General features: G+C 37.4%; 1 protein-coding gene across 2 annotated transcripts in view; it reads right to left on the bottom strand.

Annotated features, from left to right (window-relative positions):
- The window catches only part of LOC139979343 (neuronal membrane glycoprotein M6-a-like), a 34478-nt gene that overhangs the window by 10202 nt on the left and 3629 nt on the right, over positions 1–20647 (bottom strand). Inside the window, exons 1-6 of one of the 2 annotated variants that reach the window (XM_071990036.1) lie at positions 15833–16108; positions 14570–14668; positions 8070–8262; positions 6117–6276; positions 2978–3104; positions 1723–1784 (exon numbers count right to left, since the gene is read on the bottom strand). In XM_071990036.1, coding sequence (XP_071846137.1) covers positions 1723–1784; positions 2978–3104; positions 6117–6276; positions 8070–8262; positions 14570–14573 — 546 coding nt within the window. In that variant the 5' untranslated portion in view covers positions 14574–14668; positions 15833–16108. Of the gene's footprint in view, positions 1–1722; positions 1785–2977; positions 3105–6116; positions 6277–8069; positions 8263–14569; positions 14669–15832; positions 16109–20647 lie in introns of those variants that run through there. The other variant, XM_071990035.1, reaches the window with a different exon arrangement.

The following is a 20647-nucleotide window of genomic DNA, read 5'->3' as shown; positions in this document are numbered from 1 at the left end:
TAAGACGGAAAATGATTGTATGCTATTTGCATGCGATGTAAAAACCAATGCATGCCTGTATGATATGCACATGATGATGAGGGATGCGCGCGTAGCGCGCGAAAAATTTTGGTTATATTTTTCGGGCAAGTCGTTACAACCCCCCCCCCCACAAAACAAATTGGGCTCCTACGCCTATGACGGTAGATCTATTAGGCATTTTTTTGTAGTATTCAAAATCATAAGAAGGTTTGTACGGTGGAGTATAAGAATCGCGAGAAACAATTTCCCAAAGTGGCAAGGAAAACGTGGTAAATATGACAGGTTAAAGGTCAATTTTGACCAAAATTTAAAAAAAAAAATTAGGTCATGCACAATCACAGGGATAAATGAAAAGGCCTAGATAAACTAGAGTGCGACAGTCGGAAATTCCGACTGTCGCACTCCAATTTTCCAACTAGCGTCAGTTTTACCATGGCTTGGGGTGAGACACACCCGACACCCCCTCTAACGACGTCCCTGCGCGGTGAATATGGAACACGATCACATGGTTCAGCCTCTGTTGAGTCATGGTGCTCCGTAGCCTTGTCTTCAAACGCCTCAAAGCACTAAAAGATCTCTCGGCTTCCGTCGAACTGGCGGAGGAGACGAGGAGCAACCGCAAGAGAGCTTCGACTTCACCAAACATAGCCGGTACCACTGGATTCATCAACTTGAATATTTGTCTATACCCTTCAACCGACGACGAATGGAACTGGCCTCGAAATAAAGGCAGACTAAGCTTAAGATTGTTGGAGAGCTCAGGGTACCAACTCACGAGATCTGGGTGGAATTCTCCATTCAGCAACATTGAGTGATATTCGAGGATATGAATCCTAAGATGTGTAAGCCGTAACCAAATAGAGCCACGACACTACTCTTTATCCAAATGTGTGGGGGGGACATTTGATATTGTTTCCCCCATCCATCGAAATGTGGGGGGGACGTGTCCCCCCGTCCCCCCCTGGATTGACGCCCATGAATGACACAATACCAATACCATCTCCAGCAGGGCCCGGGAGTCCAGCTTAGACAATAACTCCCTCACCATGCACTGGCATAATTTTCAGCTTGGATACCACCGAGGTAACTCAATCGCAGTGTTCAACCGAATGAGTCACAGATTACTTTTAATTTTGCTTGTTGTCAGTGAATGTTACAAGATGCTGGCCAGTCTGGCATGCCATGGAATAGAAATTTGTCCAATATGGGTCCTCTATGATTTGAAATGTTGATGACTTTGTCATGACCAAATATGATGGTATCATTTCCCACACCTAAGTCAGTCATCCCCTTTCTGATGCTCGTTGGGAACGGACATTCACCATTTACAGTGGTACTGGCATATCTACCGAAACTGATGGAGCAGTCCTGAGATAAAACTTTCCTTAAGAATATATCAATAGTGAAAATCAAAACAGACAAACTAAAATGAGCACTTTTCTTCTTTTCAATGACTAAACCCCCCCTTACCCCCACCGTTCCCCCCTCCATATCCACCCCCCAGTAGGAGAAAAATATCATTTATTAATAAGCTTTCCCATAAACGAATAGATTTTAACCAGATGGAATATTAACCATCCATTATTGTAAAATTAAAAGTCTGTAACGACAAAAGCAACCACAGTTGTGCAATATATCGAATCTGATTTATTTCTACTCTCTAACCTCACAAGGTACTAAAAATAAAAAGAAGTTGCTTACATAATCCCTGAAGGCTTCTGCTTGACCATCGCTGGAAAACTTCAACTCACCGCCTTTCAATCCTACAACAAAAGAAAGAAATACCAAAGCCATGACGAACTCGATCAGTTATCAATTTTCATAGATATAAAAGTGGATTCTTCAACTTCAAAAGTAAACCTCAAGCTAGGTCACTACTAAGGGGTATATAATATTCAAATGCTAGGTATTTTGGTTTTCAAGACCGGCAAATCATTTTAATCATTTAAGTGATAACAATGTCTGTGCATTAAACTATTTCAGTACACTATTTTAATAATTTGCTTATCACAAACTTTGTGAAATGAGTAAATTGTTGTACAAAGGCAGTAGAGGAGGAGCAGGTCGGATATTATTTTCCAATTAACTGATTTAAACCCCCTTAATTCGAATTCCCCACCAGATTAAATGCAGCAGTAACTTTGAAATTGTTTAGTTGGAACTGAAATCTCTTCTAACCTCGATATTAAAAGAGCAACAAAGTTTCCCAAAGAGATAAGAGGAGAGAATGAGCGAGAGACAAAACATAAATTGCAGAGCAGCGAACTTTTCAAAATGACATGAATCTGGACAATTCTGGTTTCGCAAATTAAGGTGTTCTGAACATTCATTACTGGCGCAAGCCCCAAGAACTTGTAATTATTTTGCTCCATGGTGTTTTCCTTGTCTGTCATAACTCTTTCCAGCCATGCTTTTCCTTTAAACGTGATTTTAACATATTCATCAACATGTCATCCCAAATTAATCTAACAATTCCAAAAGTTTCGGAATATTTTAATTTACTCTCTGGTAGCTTCTGTATATGATACTATCTGTGGATATAATTACTGCAAAGTGTATGTATGGGGCTTGCCGATAGCGATAAGTAATGGCATATGATCCTGTAATAGCGTTGTGTTTGATCGTTTTGGGGGTGCTTTTATGTCGCCGACGCCAAACTAAGAAAGTAGACTAAGAGTCCGTCTTAATTGTTATAACTCTTGATTTATTTCCAAGAAAACATCTCTCTTCCTTCTTACAAGCACACTTGTCCTTCCTCACGATTCTTGTTCCACCCCCTACCTTGCACTCTCGGAAACTCGTCACGTAAAACACGCATATGATTGGACAATGATTCTCACATGAGTAGGGGAAATACCCCTTACGTACAACATAGTATAAGACTAGAGTCCAGAGCGCATAAATATCCCCTGTATATTTTTCGTACCGGAAGTCCGGCTAGCTTGGTAGTACTTACCATAGGCAGACCAAGCGTAGTCTGTACCTTCATGGCTAGAGATCATGTAGGTAACCAGGAAACAATAAAAGGAGCCAGCAAAGATTAGCATCCAGAGAATGGTTAGTAGGTAAGATAAAACAACAGACTGGAAGTCAAAGAAGAACGAAAGAATGATTAGTTCACCACCACCGACAGAAGAGCAATTAAGAAGAAGAAGAAAAAGATGACCAAGAAAAAAAAAAAGAAAGGAGACAGGACATCAGTTATCGTCCATTCACGCCTTAAAACCATGGTTTCTACACTTAAAGGCCATCAGTAATTATCCATTCACTCCTTAAACCACGGTTTCTATACTTAAAGCCCATCAGTTACCATCCATTCACTACTTAAACCACGGTTTCTACACTTAAAGGCCATCAGTAATTATCCATTCACTCCTTTAACCAAGGGCTCTATACTTTTCATATAGTTACCAATTATTGTGACTTTTCTTGGTCGGAAGTTGAAAGGTACCTTTCCAAACTTGATTAAGAACAGACTGAAAGGCAATGACACCGAGTATAACAACCACGTTTAAAATGGTTATTGCAACCTTTAAGAGCAAGAAATTGGGATTGTCCCACTAGGTACTCGTTTCTTTAGTTAATCAGCCCTTTTTCCTAATTTATAAGTCTCAGAAAAGCTGCATGAATTCAAGAAAAAATTTAAAAATTAGCGTTTAAATTTTGTGTAGAGGTTTCGAGGATAGTAAAATAGTTGTTTTTTATGAATTGCTAAAATAAGCTATGGTTCTATGAACAAAATACAGCTCCCTCTGCAGGTGTGTAGCAATCTGTCCCTTCCATATTAAAACCACCGCATTAAATTCCAAAACCTTTTCAGGACATTTTACCTGCAATGAGCTCACCTCTGACCTCATGTATGCATTAATGCAAAAGAAGAGGCATGGCATGAGTACCACAGGTTATTTGTGCAACCAGAACCTGAACACACAAACAAGCCAAAAAACCACACACAAAATTGGGAGCCATAACCTGGCTTAAAAATATATTTTAAAAAAAACTTCCCCATTGAAAAGCACATGTCTTTACCAAGCTATTACACCAAGCGATCTCTAGTTAATATTTGATTAGAGAAGGCCTCCCACGAATATCTGGATCCTAACCCAGTGATCAAAGATTCTTAAAGATAACATATCTAAATGACAAACAACTTCTGTCCACATTGGGTCGTGAGAGGGGAGGCTTATTCACCAACAGTAGGGATAAAGGGTGTACAGTACTAAAATCGCTAACCAGAGTGCTCTCCGCATGTTAGAGAGAGAGAGAGAGAGAGTGCACAACTTGTGGGGTGACAGGTAAGTAATAAATCAAAGTAAACAATCAAATTATCATAAAATATCCAACAGATGTCAATAGAGTATTAGTTGTAAATTAAATCCTTTAATTTAACTGTTTTGCAACCTATTTAGTTTTTCATTCACTGTACAGGTAACATTGTTGAGAAAGAAAGCATCTGGATCTCTGGATCTTTTGAGCAACTTTTTGTTTTTCCGATTAAAAGTTGGGAAATTTCTGTAACAAATGTCTTGCATTAGAACTATTTGTTCAGAGTGACATACATTTCAGAATAAGAGGATAATCCACATTCATGTGACTTAAAAAACCCTTTTCCTTTTTTTTCAACCGAAAGTGGGGAAGTTTCCCCAGAAATTGTCTTGCATCAGAACTTGTTTTGACAGACTGACTGACATAATTCCAGATAAAGGTTGAACAATTACTGAGATGGTTCAATCCTACTTCCTAACCATCATGGTCCAAGGTTTAATAATTAATGAGATGGTTCAATCCTACTTCCTTACCACCATGGTCCAAGGTTTAATCATAAATGATATGGTTCAATCCTACTTTCTTACCACTATGGTCCAAGGTTTCATAATTAATGTGATGGTTCAATCCTACTTCCTTGCCACTATGGTCCATAGTTTCATAATTAATGAGATGGTTCAATCCTACTTTCTTACCACTATGGTCCAAGGTTTCATAATTAATGAGATGGTTCAATCCTACTTCCTTACCACCATGGTCCAAGGTTTAATGATTAATGTGATGGTGCAATCCTACTTCCTTACCACCATGGTCCAAGGTTTCATAATTAATAAGAGGGTGCAATCCTACTTCCTTGCCACAACGGTCCAAGGTTTCATAATTAATGAGATGGTTCAATCCTACTTCCTTACCACCATGGTCCAAGGTTTAATGATTAATGTGATGGTGCAATCCTACTTCCTTACCACTATGGTCCAAGGTTTCATAATTAATGAGAGGGTGCAATCCTACTTCCTTGCCACTATGGTCCAAGGTTTCATAATTAATGAGATGGTTCAATCCTACTTCCTTACCACCATGGTCCAAGGTTTAATAATTAATGACATGGTTCAATCCTACTTCCTTACTACTATGGTCCAAGGTTTAATGATTAATGTGATGGTGCAATCCTACTTCCTTACCACCATGGTCCAAGGTTTAATGATTAATGTGATGGTGCAATCCTACTTCCTTACCACCATGGTCCAAGGTTTCATAATTAATGAGAGGGTGCAATCCTACTTCCTTACTACTATGGTCCAAGGTTTAATAATTAATGAGATGGTTCAATCCTACTTCCTTACTACTATGGTCCAAGGTTTAATAATTAATGACATGGTTCAATCCTACTTCCTTACCACCATGGATCGAGGTTTAATAATTAATGAGATGGTGCAATCCAACTTCCTTACCACCATGGTCCAAGGTTTAATAATTAATGAGATGGTTCAATCCTACTTCCTTACCACCATGGTCCAAGGTTTAATAACTAATGAGATGGTTCAATCATACTTCCTTACCACTATGGTCCAAGGTTTAATCATAAATGATATGGTTCAATCCTACTTCCTTACCACTATGGTCCAAGGTTTAATAACTAATGAGATGGTTCAATCATACTTCCTTACCACTATGGTCCAAGGTTTAATAACTAATGAGATGGTTCAATCATACTTCCTTACCACTATGGTCCAAGGTTTAATCATAAATGATATGGTGCAATCCTACTTCCTTGCCACTATGGTCCAAGGTTTAATAATTAATGATATGGTTCAATCCTACTTCCTTACCACTATGGTCCAACCTTTGGTGCCACAAATCATCTTCTGGGAGCTGTAATCCTCTCGAGTGATCGCTGCCGTTGCCATGAAGGCTTGGAAGAGGAAGAAGATGACGATGAAGACCATGAAACCGGAGAGGCAGCATATGGAGATGCCAACTGGATTCGTGCTGGAAGCAAGCAGGACGAAAAAAGCAGAGATTTAAAATAGTGTCTACAGTTTTGCATCTTTCGAGGTTTAGAGGTAAGTCAGTGAAAAGCAACGAGCTTGTGAAGAATTTTAAGCTGTTTTAAATCTTTTACATTTTGCGTTCTTAAAGGAATAACGAAGGCTGGGATCAAAGACAATTTACGTTATTCAGTAACCTTAAAACTCTCTAATATTTGATTTTTAAGTTAACCGCTTCTTGTTTGACTCAATACGCTCGCTTTGAAAATTGGCTCCTTAAGCCTGAGTAGTGCCTGACCACAATGAACAGTAAGCCGCTATTGATTACGTAATATGCCTGAAATTCCATATCTCAACATATTCAACATATATATACTTAGAATTTCACCAAAATCTTTTTTTGCTTTTTTTGGTTTGTGGAAATACAATTTTCTGCTTTAATATACAGTGAGTCAAATATATGAAACCAAATGCATTTTCAGCTGAATTGCTGTTGCTGTGATGAAATCAATCTCTCTGCACTGTTGCCAGATGCAATAACTACTAAGCCAAAAAGTAAAACCAAATTCATATCTTTACTACCATAATTATGATGTCTTTGTGTGACCTCAAGATGCAGGAAACTTTCCAGCATTTTTTGTAAGCAATCAACTTCAGCCACTGGGATATATGTAGGTCTTTAAAACACACTGTCTTGTTTGGAGATCAACTGCGTGCTAATGTGGACACAATCTCCAAGGAGGACCTGACATCTGTGGACATACTATATACCATCTTTCACTTAACCTGACTCTGTGGACATACTACTTACACATCTTTCACTTCACCTGACTCTGTGGATGTATACTACTTACACATCTTTCACTTCACCTGACTCTGTGGATATACTACTTACACATCTTTCATTTCACCTGACTCTGTAGACATACTACTTACACATCTTTCACTTCACCTGACTCTGTGGACATACTACTTACACATCTTTCACTTAACCTGACTCTGTGGACATACTACTTACACATCTTTCACCTCCCTGACTCTGTGGATGTATACTACTTACACATCTTTCACTTCACCTGACTCTGTGGATATACTACTTACACATCTTTCACTTCACCTGACTCTGTGGACATACTTCTTACACATCTTTCACTTCCCTGACTCTGTGGATATACTACTTACACATCTTTCACTTCCCTGACTCTGTGGACATACTACTTACACATCTTTCACCTCTCTGACTCTGTGGACATACTACTTACACATCTTTCACTTCACCTGACTCTGTGGACATACTACTTACACATCTTTCACTTCACCTGACTCTGTGGACATACTACTTACACATCTTTCACTTCACCTGACTCTGTGGACATACTACTTACACATCTTACACTTCACCTGACTCTGTGGACATAGAACTTACACATCTTTCACTTCACCTGACTCTGTGGACATACTACTTACACATCTTTCACTTCACCTGACTCTGTAGACATACTACTTACACATCTTTCACTTCACCTGACTCTGTGGACATACTACTTACACATCTTTCACTTCCCTGACTCTGTGGAAATACTACTTACACATCTTTCACTTCACCTGACTCTGTGGACATACTACTTACACATCTTACACTTCCCTGACTCTGTGGATGTATACTACTTACACATCTTTCACTTCACCTGACTCTGTGGACATACTACTTACACATCTTTCACTTCACCTGACTCTGAGGACATACTACTTACACATCTTTCACTTCCCTGACTCTGTGGACATACTACTTACACATCTTTCACTTCCTTTGGTAAGTTGTCCAATTTTTTTCCAGAGCTGTTGGTTGCTGTGAAGCCAGTTGACGTTGAATTAAATGCATCATAGACTTGTTGGCATCCCACGTAGCCTGTGCCACAGAATAGCCCAATTCCAATACAGATCAATAGAACTGCTATCAAAGATGAAACGGGAACTGGTCCAGTGCCTACAGAAAATAACAGAAGAAATAAGTATATTTGTGACCAGAAATCCAACAGGCTTCTAGGCGATTTCTTGCCAACATCTAAACATATATCCACAAAACTTGAAACCACACGCGTGGTTACGTTTCATTGACAATATCTTCATGATATGGATGTCAGGACCCATGGTGACAAGGTGAGGCAAATCTAACACTCTTCATCAAATTTGTTTCACCAAAACAATCAAATTTTACTGAGCTGATTTTTCGAGACATGACGTTTACTTCCTGGACACCACTGTGACCCTACAAAATGGCTCCCTCAAAACAGACTTGTTCAATAAACCCACGATTAAGCACAAACGACTTCCTCTTACCAAGCAGTTGCCATCCGCCGCATTCCATGCATTCGGTTTTGATTCTCGCACCAAAGAACTGTCACAACACCTCCTTAACAGACAGTATTTTCGGGGTACTATTGAAAATGCCATCAAACAGGCCGATAGCAAACCCCGTACTGAAACATTGACGTACAAAACTTGTCAAACCAGTTCCAGAGGGTATCATTGGTTACTGAATTCCACCCAGGTCTCCCACCACTGGCAAATATCATTCAAAAGAATTTCCCCACACTTCAAAGCACAGAACGCCTGAAATCAGTTTTCTCAGCACCACCTGTCATTTCATTTACAAGACCCAGATACCTACGGGACATTTGCGTTTGGATATCTTTACATGATGAAACCCCATCAGAGGCAGATAAAACAGAAACTACAGGATCACGCCCTGTACACAAACTTGCAAGACGTGCTTACTTGTCGATTCTACTACCTGTAGGGCTTTTCAGAGCAACCAACCAAACTACATGCACGTTCCGAAACAGGCAGGGAAAAAAACGGCCTACTTAAAAATGTCATTTAAGTACTGCAATATTTGCAACTTACGATATGTTAGAGAGTCACAAAAAAACATGCTAAGAATGAGAATGAGTCCAAACAAAAATGGCAGTGAGAACTTGAGTTATAAACCTGGTGCATTTAGTAGAACCTACATCTAGATATTTTCTCAATGGCAGTAAATTACAAGATATTTACAAAACAAGTATGAATACAAAAACAAGGAAAAACAAAAAACAGTACCATTAATACTTATAATATTAACATGCTTGATACAGCTTGGTGAAGATCACAGGGTGGAGGAGGAACACCACATGTATGTAAAGGTCTTCAGTATTGGCGACCAATTTTAAGCATCCTAAAATTGCTGCAAGTTCTCAAAAGTACTTTTCCTGGTAGGGCTGCATAAGCTTCAAAATTACTTCCAGACATGTAGGATCTTTTAAAATAAGACATTTTAATGTTTCAGTGAGGAGGAGGGATGAGGGAAGGGGGGGGAATACTTGAAGGCTAAGGCTGTTACCCCCCAGAGCAAAAAAAAATTAAGTATATAAGTAGACACTTCACTTTTGATTGCAAGACAAGTGTATTACTCAAGATACAACATCACACGGTGGCTGTAATTTACACTCCACCCTAAAACCAAACTTAGGAAACTTTAAAGCTTGTTATATTATACTCTCTAAGTATATATGGGCAATTCCAGGCCAGAGGAGACAAATTCATCAAAACTAAAATTGAGCAACTGCTATGGAAATTGGTATCAAATTGAAGCTAAAAGTGTGAATTTTTCAGATATGTGTTTTATTTCCCCATAATTTTTACATAAACTACCCAAAATTAGGGATTATGTGAAAATAGGCAATTTTAGAAAAAAAATCACCATTAAAATTAGCTTAAATTTAATCCCCACAAATCACCCCTGTAACAATAAATGTGGTGACTTTAAATACTGATGGATAGTATGAGACTATGGCTAAGTGTATCAAGCCATTTTAGGTGGTTTGCACGTTGTCATGCATCGGTGCACGCACATAAATGTTGATTTGCTGAAAAAGTGTCACACTGTAACCGAAAAATGCCATTTTTTCTTAATATTTCCAAAAATTGGAATTGAAATCAACTGAATGTTTTTCTCAAAATCAACTGTGTAGGCACTTATTAAATCCACATGATAGTTTTACTGTAGTAGCATCTGGGTGGGAATAATGGGAAAATGAAATGTGTCACACTGTAACTTTTTGGTTACAGTGTGACATTTTTTTGGTAACAGTGTGACAGCAACAGTGTGTTTCTATAGGGGAAACCAGCATTCAATTTAGAACCTTTCCTCTATTACATCTGTGACATGAACTTATACACCTGGGTCCCCATTAGGCTTGGTTGGCATGGTGATATTGATTTATTGAAAGCTCAGTCCTAGATAATTCTTGCTGCAATTATAGAGAATCACTAAAACTTTCATATCATCCAGCAAGACGAGATCCAGAGTGCGCACTGGGCCCATTCACAAGTTATACTGTTCACTGCATGTGCTAATTTTTATGCGAATGCACCCCCCCCCCTTAAGGACTCAAATGGACTGCTGGCGCCCTTTTCAGCTCTTTACCACTTTTTACTTATTCGCGATTATTGACTTTTTTATTGCGCTCTCATCTACATATTGACATTTGTCACATTTTGTAAGTGTAATTTGGCGATGACACCTATAGATTTATTCTTCGTTTATCTGCAAATAAGCCAGGCCCGGAAATGGTCATTTCTGGCGATCTAGGGAGTATCTTTACTCAAAAAAAATTCTGTACGCTACGCGCCAACCTGTGGTGGCGCTCCGCATAGAAAGTGTCGAAAGCGCCCCTACAGACCATTCTCGCCCCTCCTGACCAATACCCCTAGATCCGCCACTGTCTTCGATAACATCACCCACTTCCGAGAGACATATGGAGTTCAAGCATCATGGAACTTTTTTGCCACAAGCCATGGCAAGGGTGTGGTCCATGGGATCGGTGGTCAAGTAAAGCGGTTAGTGTGGACAGCCATGAGAAATGGCGCACATGTGCATGATGCTGAGTCATTTGTGGAGGTAGCAGCAGCTAAGGCGAAGGCAATAAAAGTGATCTTTGTCCCTTCCCAAAAAGTAGAGGATGCTAAGGAAGCTTTGGATAACCGATTGGAAAATGTCAGTCCACTACCAACAACCCATACTACCCACATTGTCATCGCAGTCAGGAAACATGTGCTTTGCCATGCCATGTATGCAGGAAGAGGGGAGTACCATGTGAGTTCGCTGAAGTCAGATGTGGAGTTGACTGATTCCGATCATATATTTGCTCGAGCCTATGTCAATGGAGAAGAGAGGGACAAGCAACTACCTGAACCATTGGACAACAGCGATGTACTTAACGGTGACAAATTACCCACCAGTAGTGATCATTCTGAGATCACTCTACAATCAATCAAGCTCGGGGACTTTGTGTTGGTTGAGTATATGGGAGCAAAGAAGACCTCTGGCCTATGTTGCTCAAGTTCAAGAAGAAAATGTGGATGATGGTGTGGTAGAGTTTTGCACAAATATGACAGTGATCTTTGTTGCTAAGGATCATATGGATAAGCATGGATAGGTAGCTATTTCCCAAATCACAAGGAAATTGCCGTCACCCACAATGGATAACCGTGAGAGATACCACTTCCAGGACCCTATTCATGAGGCCAACGAACAGATATCGTCCTGTCTTGAATTTGCATACAAACAATATGCAAGTGTAACCTGTAATTCCTAGTCCATGAGACCGTAATGGGATCACTTATAGACGTTATAATATCAGAATGATTTGTCTATACTGATTAAAATTAGTTTAATTAGAAAAATTAATATCAAAATTAATACTATTTTCAGGAAATTTGAAAGCTTCTAGTCAGATTATAACACTAACAGTTCCTTCTTTATTGACAGATTTTCATTTTATCTTTCAATTTTATTATAATACCTACTCACACTTGTTTCTAGGGAACATATAACTTGATGTTTCATGCTTTTGTGACATACATCTTGTGTTGCAACGTTTTGTCACACTGTAACCGTCACACTGTAACCATGCATTGATATAGTTATGATATAATATTTCAGGTTTTAATGGTCAGTCTGTCAATTTGCTCATATCACATGAGAGTTAAGACTATGTTGGATAAAATGTATGTATTTCCAATTTGGGTACACTTTTAATTTCAGAGGGTTTTAAGGAAGGGTATTTTGGTGAAAAACCTAGGTATTTTTCATGTCACACTGTAACCGAAGCATATTTTTATTAATATTCAAAAATTGACATTGAAATCTCCAAAAAATTATGCATGTTTCAAAAGTTAATTGTTGCCCCTTTTGCACTGATAACCTATTCTGAAGATATCCATTCGATATTCTGAGAAAAAACAAATTGAAATGACTAAATGTGTATTTTTTGTCACACTGTAACCGTGGAATTGCCCATATGTACACCCACTGTCCACACCCACAATTTTTTTTTTTATAACTTGAGGTAAAAGATGAAGTCCTTTGTTCTTACATTATATGTATTACAATCAAACATCTAACTACAGTAAAGAGGAGACTAAATAATATGTTTGGTTTACACAAACATTTTCTCACAAGTGGACAAAAGTGGGAATCAAACCCTTCAAGATGTCAGATGTCTAAATACTCATTATCGAAGACAATGATTGACGACTCTTTCAACAACACTTGAAAGAAAATGATCACTGGTCTTCGTGTTAATGGTGTCAATTACCTAAAGACTGTACTTTGTGGGAAAGTTCTGCTTCAAAGTGTTGGTAAAAACATAATGTGTTTATTGGAATAAGTGTAAAAATCTATTGTGTACCAACTCTTACAGCATTCAAAGACGATCTTGATGCAATATTAACAGAGAGTTTGACAAAAAATGTTTTTAATGTTCCCACCCACCGGTGAAGGCAAGGTCAAGGCGTGGTGTACAATGGGGTTTTAGTGCAAGGCGTGGTACCGTGGTGAGGTGGTTAAAATGTCTGCTCCACAACAGGTACCTGGTTCAAAACCTGCCAGGAACAAGATTCTCATGATGACCTATTCAAAAACGGCTTCTTTGTAGCATTTTTTAGCTCTGGTAGTCTTCTGTGAATGTGGTTTTTCTGGTTTGGGAATTTAGCATTGAGGTTTTGTTCTGCTCTTTCAATTGATGGTTTTGTAACAACTTCACTCACCAATGCTAGTACTACATACTCTACAGTGATGGTGAATGAGATGCCTTTAATACCTCCCTCAATATTTGAGAGCGTTGGTCAGATGTGAGGTACACTCTCTTTCATTGGTTGGGGATATTATGTGGCAGTCCCAGGAGTAGGAAATAGGTGTTTGTAACACCTGCCTCATAACTCCCCCCCCCACTCTCATTCAAAATGAGAAGGCTTAAGACATATAAGCCAGTGTTTCTTCCATGCTCGACACCTTGACAGGGTTTCAAATGATTATTCTGTTGGAATCCTTGGGAAACATCCATCTCTGTCAGAAGTCTCAGCATATGTCTTAATTTTACAGTTTACTTTTAATTTTTAACTTTTAATTTTACAGTTTACTCTAAACATAAAGCATTCAGGTCTATTCACTACGCTACCCCGTGTGGATGCTACTAAATCACATAAACCTGCCTCGGTAGAGCACGGTTTCATGTGCATTACCTCATTTACATTATGTATGATTATACAGGGAACATGTTACGTGTATGTATAAAGTAAAAAAAATTCGACACTTGAATGAATTTCCTCAATTAACTCCCACCCGTCTTTAAACTACTGTACCAAAAAAAATATATGTGTATATATACTGTAACAAAACTTTAGTTTCATTTCCTGGAACAAGGGTCAAGATACATTTAAGTAAAGTATAATATTTGCTCGGTTACAGAAAACTGGAGAGTTTACCTCGCAAAGTTGCTACATACAGTATATGTATCAAAGACTATCCATGGATACTGCAGTAGGCTACTACAATGCAGTAACCTATATTAGAGCCTGATCATACTGCACAGCTCTATGGGTGGCCTATCCTCCAATAACCTGTACAGTTCCTCTTGCTACTGTTGTTACGGCGATATACGGCATCAGGACGATTTCAAATTGTACTATATATATTTCAACTTACTGAAAAAGTGGGAAAAGGTTACAGTATTTGCTTTTGTTTTTTTAACAGATGCACACTTCTATTGGTGTTTCCACAAATGATACCAAAAATGCTATGTACAGGCAATCATTTATCTGATATTACAATTAACACAGCAAAATGCTACTGTAAGTTAGCTCACCAAGCTGCTATACTGTAGACTCGAGTCAGGCTTTTATCATGCAAAAACCTCAATTTATAGTTTAAAACCACTGACCATGTCAGTGGACTTAATGTGGTCACTCACCCATTCTGAAGAATTTTCAGTACTGCAAAAGAATGTTGATAAACCTAAAACCCTCAGCCTCTCCACAGAATTGCCTTGGCAACCACTTAAACAATGGTCCTGGAAAGAAAATGCACAAAAACACAAGTTTAAAACATATCATGTTACTGATCGTACAACTAATCTTAATACTGATACAACATATCATGTTAACTTACTGATACAACAAATCATTATTACTGATAAAAAATCATATTACTGATAAAACATACAAATAATATTACTAATAACATATCATACTACTGATAAAACAAATCATATTACTGATACAACATATATCATGTTACTGATACAAAAAATCCTATTACTGATGAAACATATCATATTACTGATGTACATATCATGTAATGATACAACCAATCATGTTACTGATACAACATATCATAGTACTGATTAAACAAATCATATTACTGATACAACAAATCATACTACTGATACAACAAATCCTATTACTGATGAAACATATCATATTACTGATGTACATATCATGTAATGATACAACCAATCATGTTACTGATACAACATATCATACTACTGATTAAACAAATCATATTACTGATACAACAAATCATACTACTGATACAACAAATCCTATTACTGATGAAACATATCATATTACTGATATACATACATATCATGTTAATGATACAACTGATCATATATATTACTGATACAACATATCTTGTTACTGTACCATTGAAAAAAAACTAAATGAAAGTCTACCAAAATCTATCAAATTTCCGTTGCCACAGTGACCAAATGTTGTATCTCCTTGGGCAATGGGAACTACTGTACAGATACTAACAGTGCAACAACAATTAAATTTGAATTTGTAAACTTTGCCAAACCTTTAGTTTACCCGCTTTAGAACAACCATAGGAACCATGTTTAAGAACAACAATCTAAGTTGAACACAAAACCAATTACACTGAGTTAAACCAATCTAATACGTAAAATGTAACACTGACGTTCCACTTATAATTGCCTCGATAACCAGTGCACAGCCATATAGTACAGTAGTATCCAACCCAGAATTAATCATAGAAATTTCCCGACTGGGAGTGTTCTACAAATTTAACGCATTATTACAGGTTTATGTGGTTCGACATCTATCCCACCTGCGTACTAAAAATAGCATGAACAGCACGCATATATGTATTTAGTGTATGCGATTGCAGCAGGCAAGAGTTAACTGTTGTAACAGAATATCACTTACGTACTTACTAATTAAATAGCACCAGGATCAAAAGTTAACAGAAATGAGAACTGTTAAGAATTCTTCAACAATATAAACCTATCAGTAAGGGACTAAAATAATGCCAGTACTCACAGTACAACTTCTCCAAAAATGTCTTCAGGAACGAGAACTGTTAAGAATTCTTCAACGATAAAAACGTATCAGTAAGAACTAAAATAATGCCAGTACTCACAGTACAATTTTTTCCAAACTGTCTTCCTTATTGTTTCTCTTGTTTTTTTTGTGTGCTGGCTAACAGACAAATATGTCCTTCGTAAATCAGCTTCTCAACGAGTCCTTTCTGAAGATGTAGTTGAAGCTCTTAACCCTAACTGCAGTGTGCAATTTAATTTGTAGACCACCAGCCAAAAGCTACCACACCTGACAAGCAAACAATGTAGAGGGCAAAGTCCCAAAAGCTATCAGATGAATCACATACAGAGCAATATAAACAGTATCTAGATACTGCATCATAAAGAGACAGTCATTTCACATACCAGCAAATAAAACAAAAAATTACCACCAGAAAAACCTCAAACTGTGTAGGGAGCCTATTTTTTTTTTTTTTTACATATTTAGCTTACAATATAGTGATTTAGAAAATGTCAGAATATTATGGGCAAATATTTGGCCATTTTATTACAGGGCTTGGCCGCCTTCAGTTCAACTTCAACCACAAGAAGTCATTTAACCTTTGTAGCATTTTCACTTAGCATTTGGTTTAGACATTTTTTTTTAAATGACTATCTAGGCTGGAGACACAGTAGTTTAGCTAGTGGGTAATTTACAGGGACTTATGGAACAAGAAGTAGGTAAATCTCTGAGAATTATTTTAATTACTCACAAGTTCACATCACTGTAATGCCAGCTCATTTTACAATTATGTAGAAACGATCAATCACAGATACTCATCAAAGAGGATGTGACAAAAAAAAAAAAAACCAAATAGAGTCTGTGGTCTTGCCTAGAAACCTACAGTAAGTCTGTAACTGTGGATTTATCAAAAGTTCCTTTTCCACCACAAAAGATACTGTGTGTGATATCAGCAGTTTTCTCTCTCTTGCTGTCAGTAATGATAATAATAACGGCACATGTATCGCTGAACATTATTCAGGATATTTAGGCAGATCTTGCCTTTATTTCTCCTCTGTGACTATATAGGCAGTCATCACTGGCATCTGTATTGTTTTTAATACATAAACTTCCTTCCTGTCACATATATTTGAACTGACACAGTTTATACACTGTTTAATGGTGCTGCAGTTGTACACATTGGCATTTTTACGATGTTTCAATAGTTTAGCCTTCATTTACGAGGTGAATCTTTGCCAAAATCATAAACATGATATACAGTCTGGATACATTCATCATAGTGGAATAATTGTTCACCATAAATAAACAGTAGCTTGGCTTCCTGAAGAATAACTGCCAGATTTTTGGATAAACTGATGGGTAAAAGATTTCCAACATTGTTCAACAAATTATGATAGAAAATAAAAAGAATTGTGGCTACAGTGTAGTTTGGATATGGGTGGCCATTATTTGATTTGCCCTCCTCTTTGCCCTATGATTCACCCTCTTATTTCCCCTTTGATTGGCCTGCCTCTTTGTCCTTTGAATAAATTGTATCCAAACATCCTAGACATGAATTTTGTAACTACTGTAGTCCACAAATTTGATTACCCTAATGATGACCAAATTCAAAGAAGCTTTTAGTGCGATGTTGATATATAATTCTCTAACTGCTCACAACTTCTTAATTTATCCCATACTTTTATACTTTTTATCCCATACAACATCACTAAAACTATAACTTATTGTCTAATTATTCCAGTCATGTATATTAATGGTGAGCCATCTTCCATATATGTAGAACATTTAATTTGTTATTATAGTGTAACATGTATATTTGTATGAATATGTTTACATTGTTACAAATTTACATATATTTTGTTTATAAATATATATTTTACATCAATTGGTATTTCCTTGGCTCGACAACAATCGATTAGATTCCAACAGAAATGGCTATTTATTACAACTTCACGTGTTCATACAGATGTTTGTAACAAAGTCTTACACTCATACTCCACTCTTGAGATAATTAATACTATTAACTAACAAGATTGAAGAAGAAAGCTCCCAGCTCTCCACTGTACAGACACTTATTTTACTTGAAGATTATAACATTCCCTACTGTGAAGAGATATCAATTCTATTTGCTATCTGAATCCAGCAACAGAATGTCCTGGGTTTACCTATCTCATTTGTTATCACTGTCAACAAGAAGCTCTTATCTTTAAAGCTTCTTATGGTATAGCCATATTTTGGGGTGAAAATGTACAGCACATACAAACCAGATGTGCCGGTTACAGTGCATTTTACTGCAATGCTGATCCAGGGACATAGTAACCCCTCAAAAAAAAAAATAAACAGTTATCTGGTTATATAAGAAACCAAGCTGCTATATTGATGGATATCTTATACCGCTTTCATCAAGGAGCACTAGTACTCTGTTTATCGGACATATAAAAATAGAGTAATTATACTAATGAATTAACTTGTACCAATTGCACAAGGGTTACATAATCATAGTACTATATATGAAGTACAACCGACTGCCTGAAAACATCAAACATGAGAAAAACACTGGTCAAAGGGCTAGAATTTGGCCAATTTCATGATCTGATCTAGTTACTAGTATGTGAAAGGTACGTTTGTGACCAGTAAATGCGAACACGATTACAGAACATAGAGTAAATACACCTCTCTGCTTCAAGTCACAACACAAGATGACTATAAATACTATATTACGTCATTTTAAATTGCTTTTAAATCTTTAGGAAATCAAAATCAAAAATGAATGTTGATGAAGTGAAGATGGTGTGAAGTTATATTTGTTAGCGTTCTGAAAGCAAGAAACTAAGGAACATGTGTATGTTTAACTCTTTTCTAGAAGTATACAGGTCTCTACTGTATCGGTATGTGACTCAATCAAACTGTACTGTATTATATATGTACAAAATGCCTGGGTATAAGGGTTTCAGACTTTGAGGTACAGGGTGTATCTCAACCTCAAATGACCTTTGAACCTCCACCAATTTTCAACAGTGGTCTTGTACTCACCAAGCAGGATCTACTGTACATACTAAGAATGAAGATCAATCAAGATGTACTATTTGAGTTAACGTGATTACAAGGTTTTCAGACTTTTGACCTTCATTGACCTCAAATGACATTTGACCTATATATACCAATTTCAAAAGGGTTTCTTGTACTGGCCAAGCAGGATCTGGATACCAAGTATGAAGATCAATCTTGAATGATTGAATCAAGATGTAGTTTTTGACATACCGTATCCTATTTACAAGCGGGGGTCGCATTTACACACACACACCCACCCATACACACACACCATCACCACTGCAAAGATTCCTTTTGCCTCCGGCAAGGAATAAAGAAACCATTGACTTAAATCAGTGATTTACATCAATGTGATTTAATGTTGGGTTGTATGGCCAATGCTGATCATGCTAAACCATATAAGGTACCTATGAGTAACTTCTGAATACTGACACAAACTATGAGAAGTCTTCTGGTGCAAGGCATTCTTGTTCTTTGCTAAGGTGGAGGAGAAAGATTGGGGGGGGGGCTCCTGAGACAGGGATTGAGAAAGTCAAATTCCCCTTTGATCATGTCACAAAGTAGTTAGTCTTACTCTAACTGCAGGTCTGCTTCATTTTCCACTTTTTATGAGTTCTTCACCTTTTTTTCCAATTTTAGGTAAAACCAATGATTCCTGGCCACCCTTCATGTGAGACCATACCAGTGTTGACACAACATTCCTGTAAGGTGGATCCACACACAGAGTATGAAGTCCAATCATGTTCTTGTTTGTAATTTAGTATTGTTTACAAAGCATTCAGGCTTTAACCCCACTTCTTTTCATGCCATTGCACGTCAGCAGAGAAATTTGGCAGAAAACCTTTTCTATTCTGTTACTTCATCAGAGACTGTAGCTACACTCATATTTGGTCCTAAATACCAAAACAAGCTCCCCCCACTATATGTACTAATTCATATATTGTGTTAATTGAATAAACTAATCAAAGACCTACAGTAAGTGATAACTCACTGTACTGTGGAAATAATAATACACTCAACTTCCCCCAAAATGACTATAACTTAAAATAATATCATAGATGATTATGAAATACGTAGACCACCGTTTTTGCAGAGTACAGTACTCTACAGTTGCTCTTAGTGTAATAACAGGATCCACTCATCATTGACAATGCTCCTTGCGGTCCAGTCCTCTAGAAGTTCATCAATGAAAAATGAAGTGGTAGGCTACCTACCTCCATGATGATCAGTTTAATACAGTTAGGGGTAGAGTGGGGTAGTGAGAGAAGCAAAGAGAATCTGTTCACACTCTGAAGACTGGATCAACTCTGTTTATTCTAGATATTATCAACATGTACTATAACAAGGTACATTAATTAGACACTTGTGACCTAACCTGGGCAGGTCACACAGTAATACAATACAAGGGGAGCATAACGCATGATCATAAAGTTAACAGTAACCTCACCCAGTGAGTCAGTACAGCATACAGTAGAACATATGCCATAATCCTAAACAGCACCAGTTGTACACCTACAGTACAATACTACATGGTGTTACATACTATTACACTATATAACAGGTGAATGTATGATATGTAGAAAACTTGTACATACAGCAAAGAGTAACAATCCAAGATTTTGTCTGTAAATTATGTAAGGCATAGCCTGTCTGAACAG

Source organism: Apostichopus japonicus, chromosome 14 (assembly GCF_037975245.1).
Source record: "Apostichopus japonicus isolate 1M-3 chromosome 14, ASM3797524v1, whole genome shotgun sequence".
Taxonomy (NCBI): domain Eukaryota; kingdom Metazoa; phylum Echinodermata; class Holothuroidea; order Aspidochirotida; family Stichopodidae; genus Apostichopus; species Apostichopus japonicus.
This window is presented reverse-complemented; position numbering and strand designations above follow the sequence as displayed.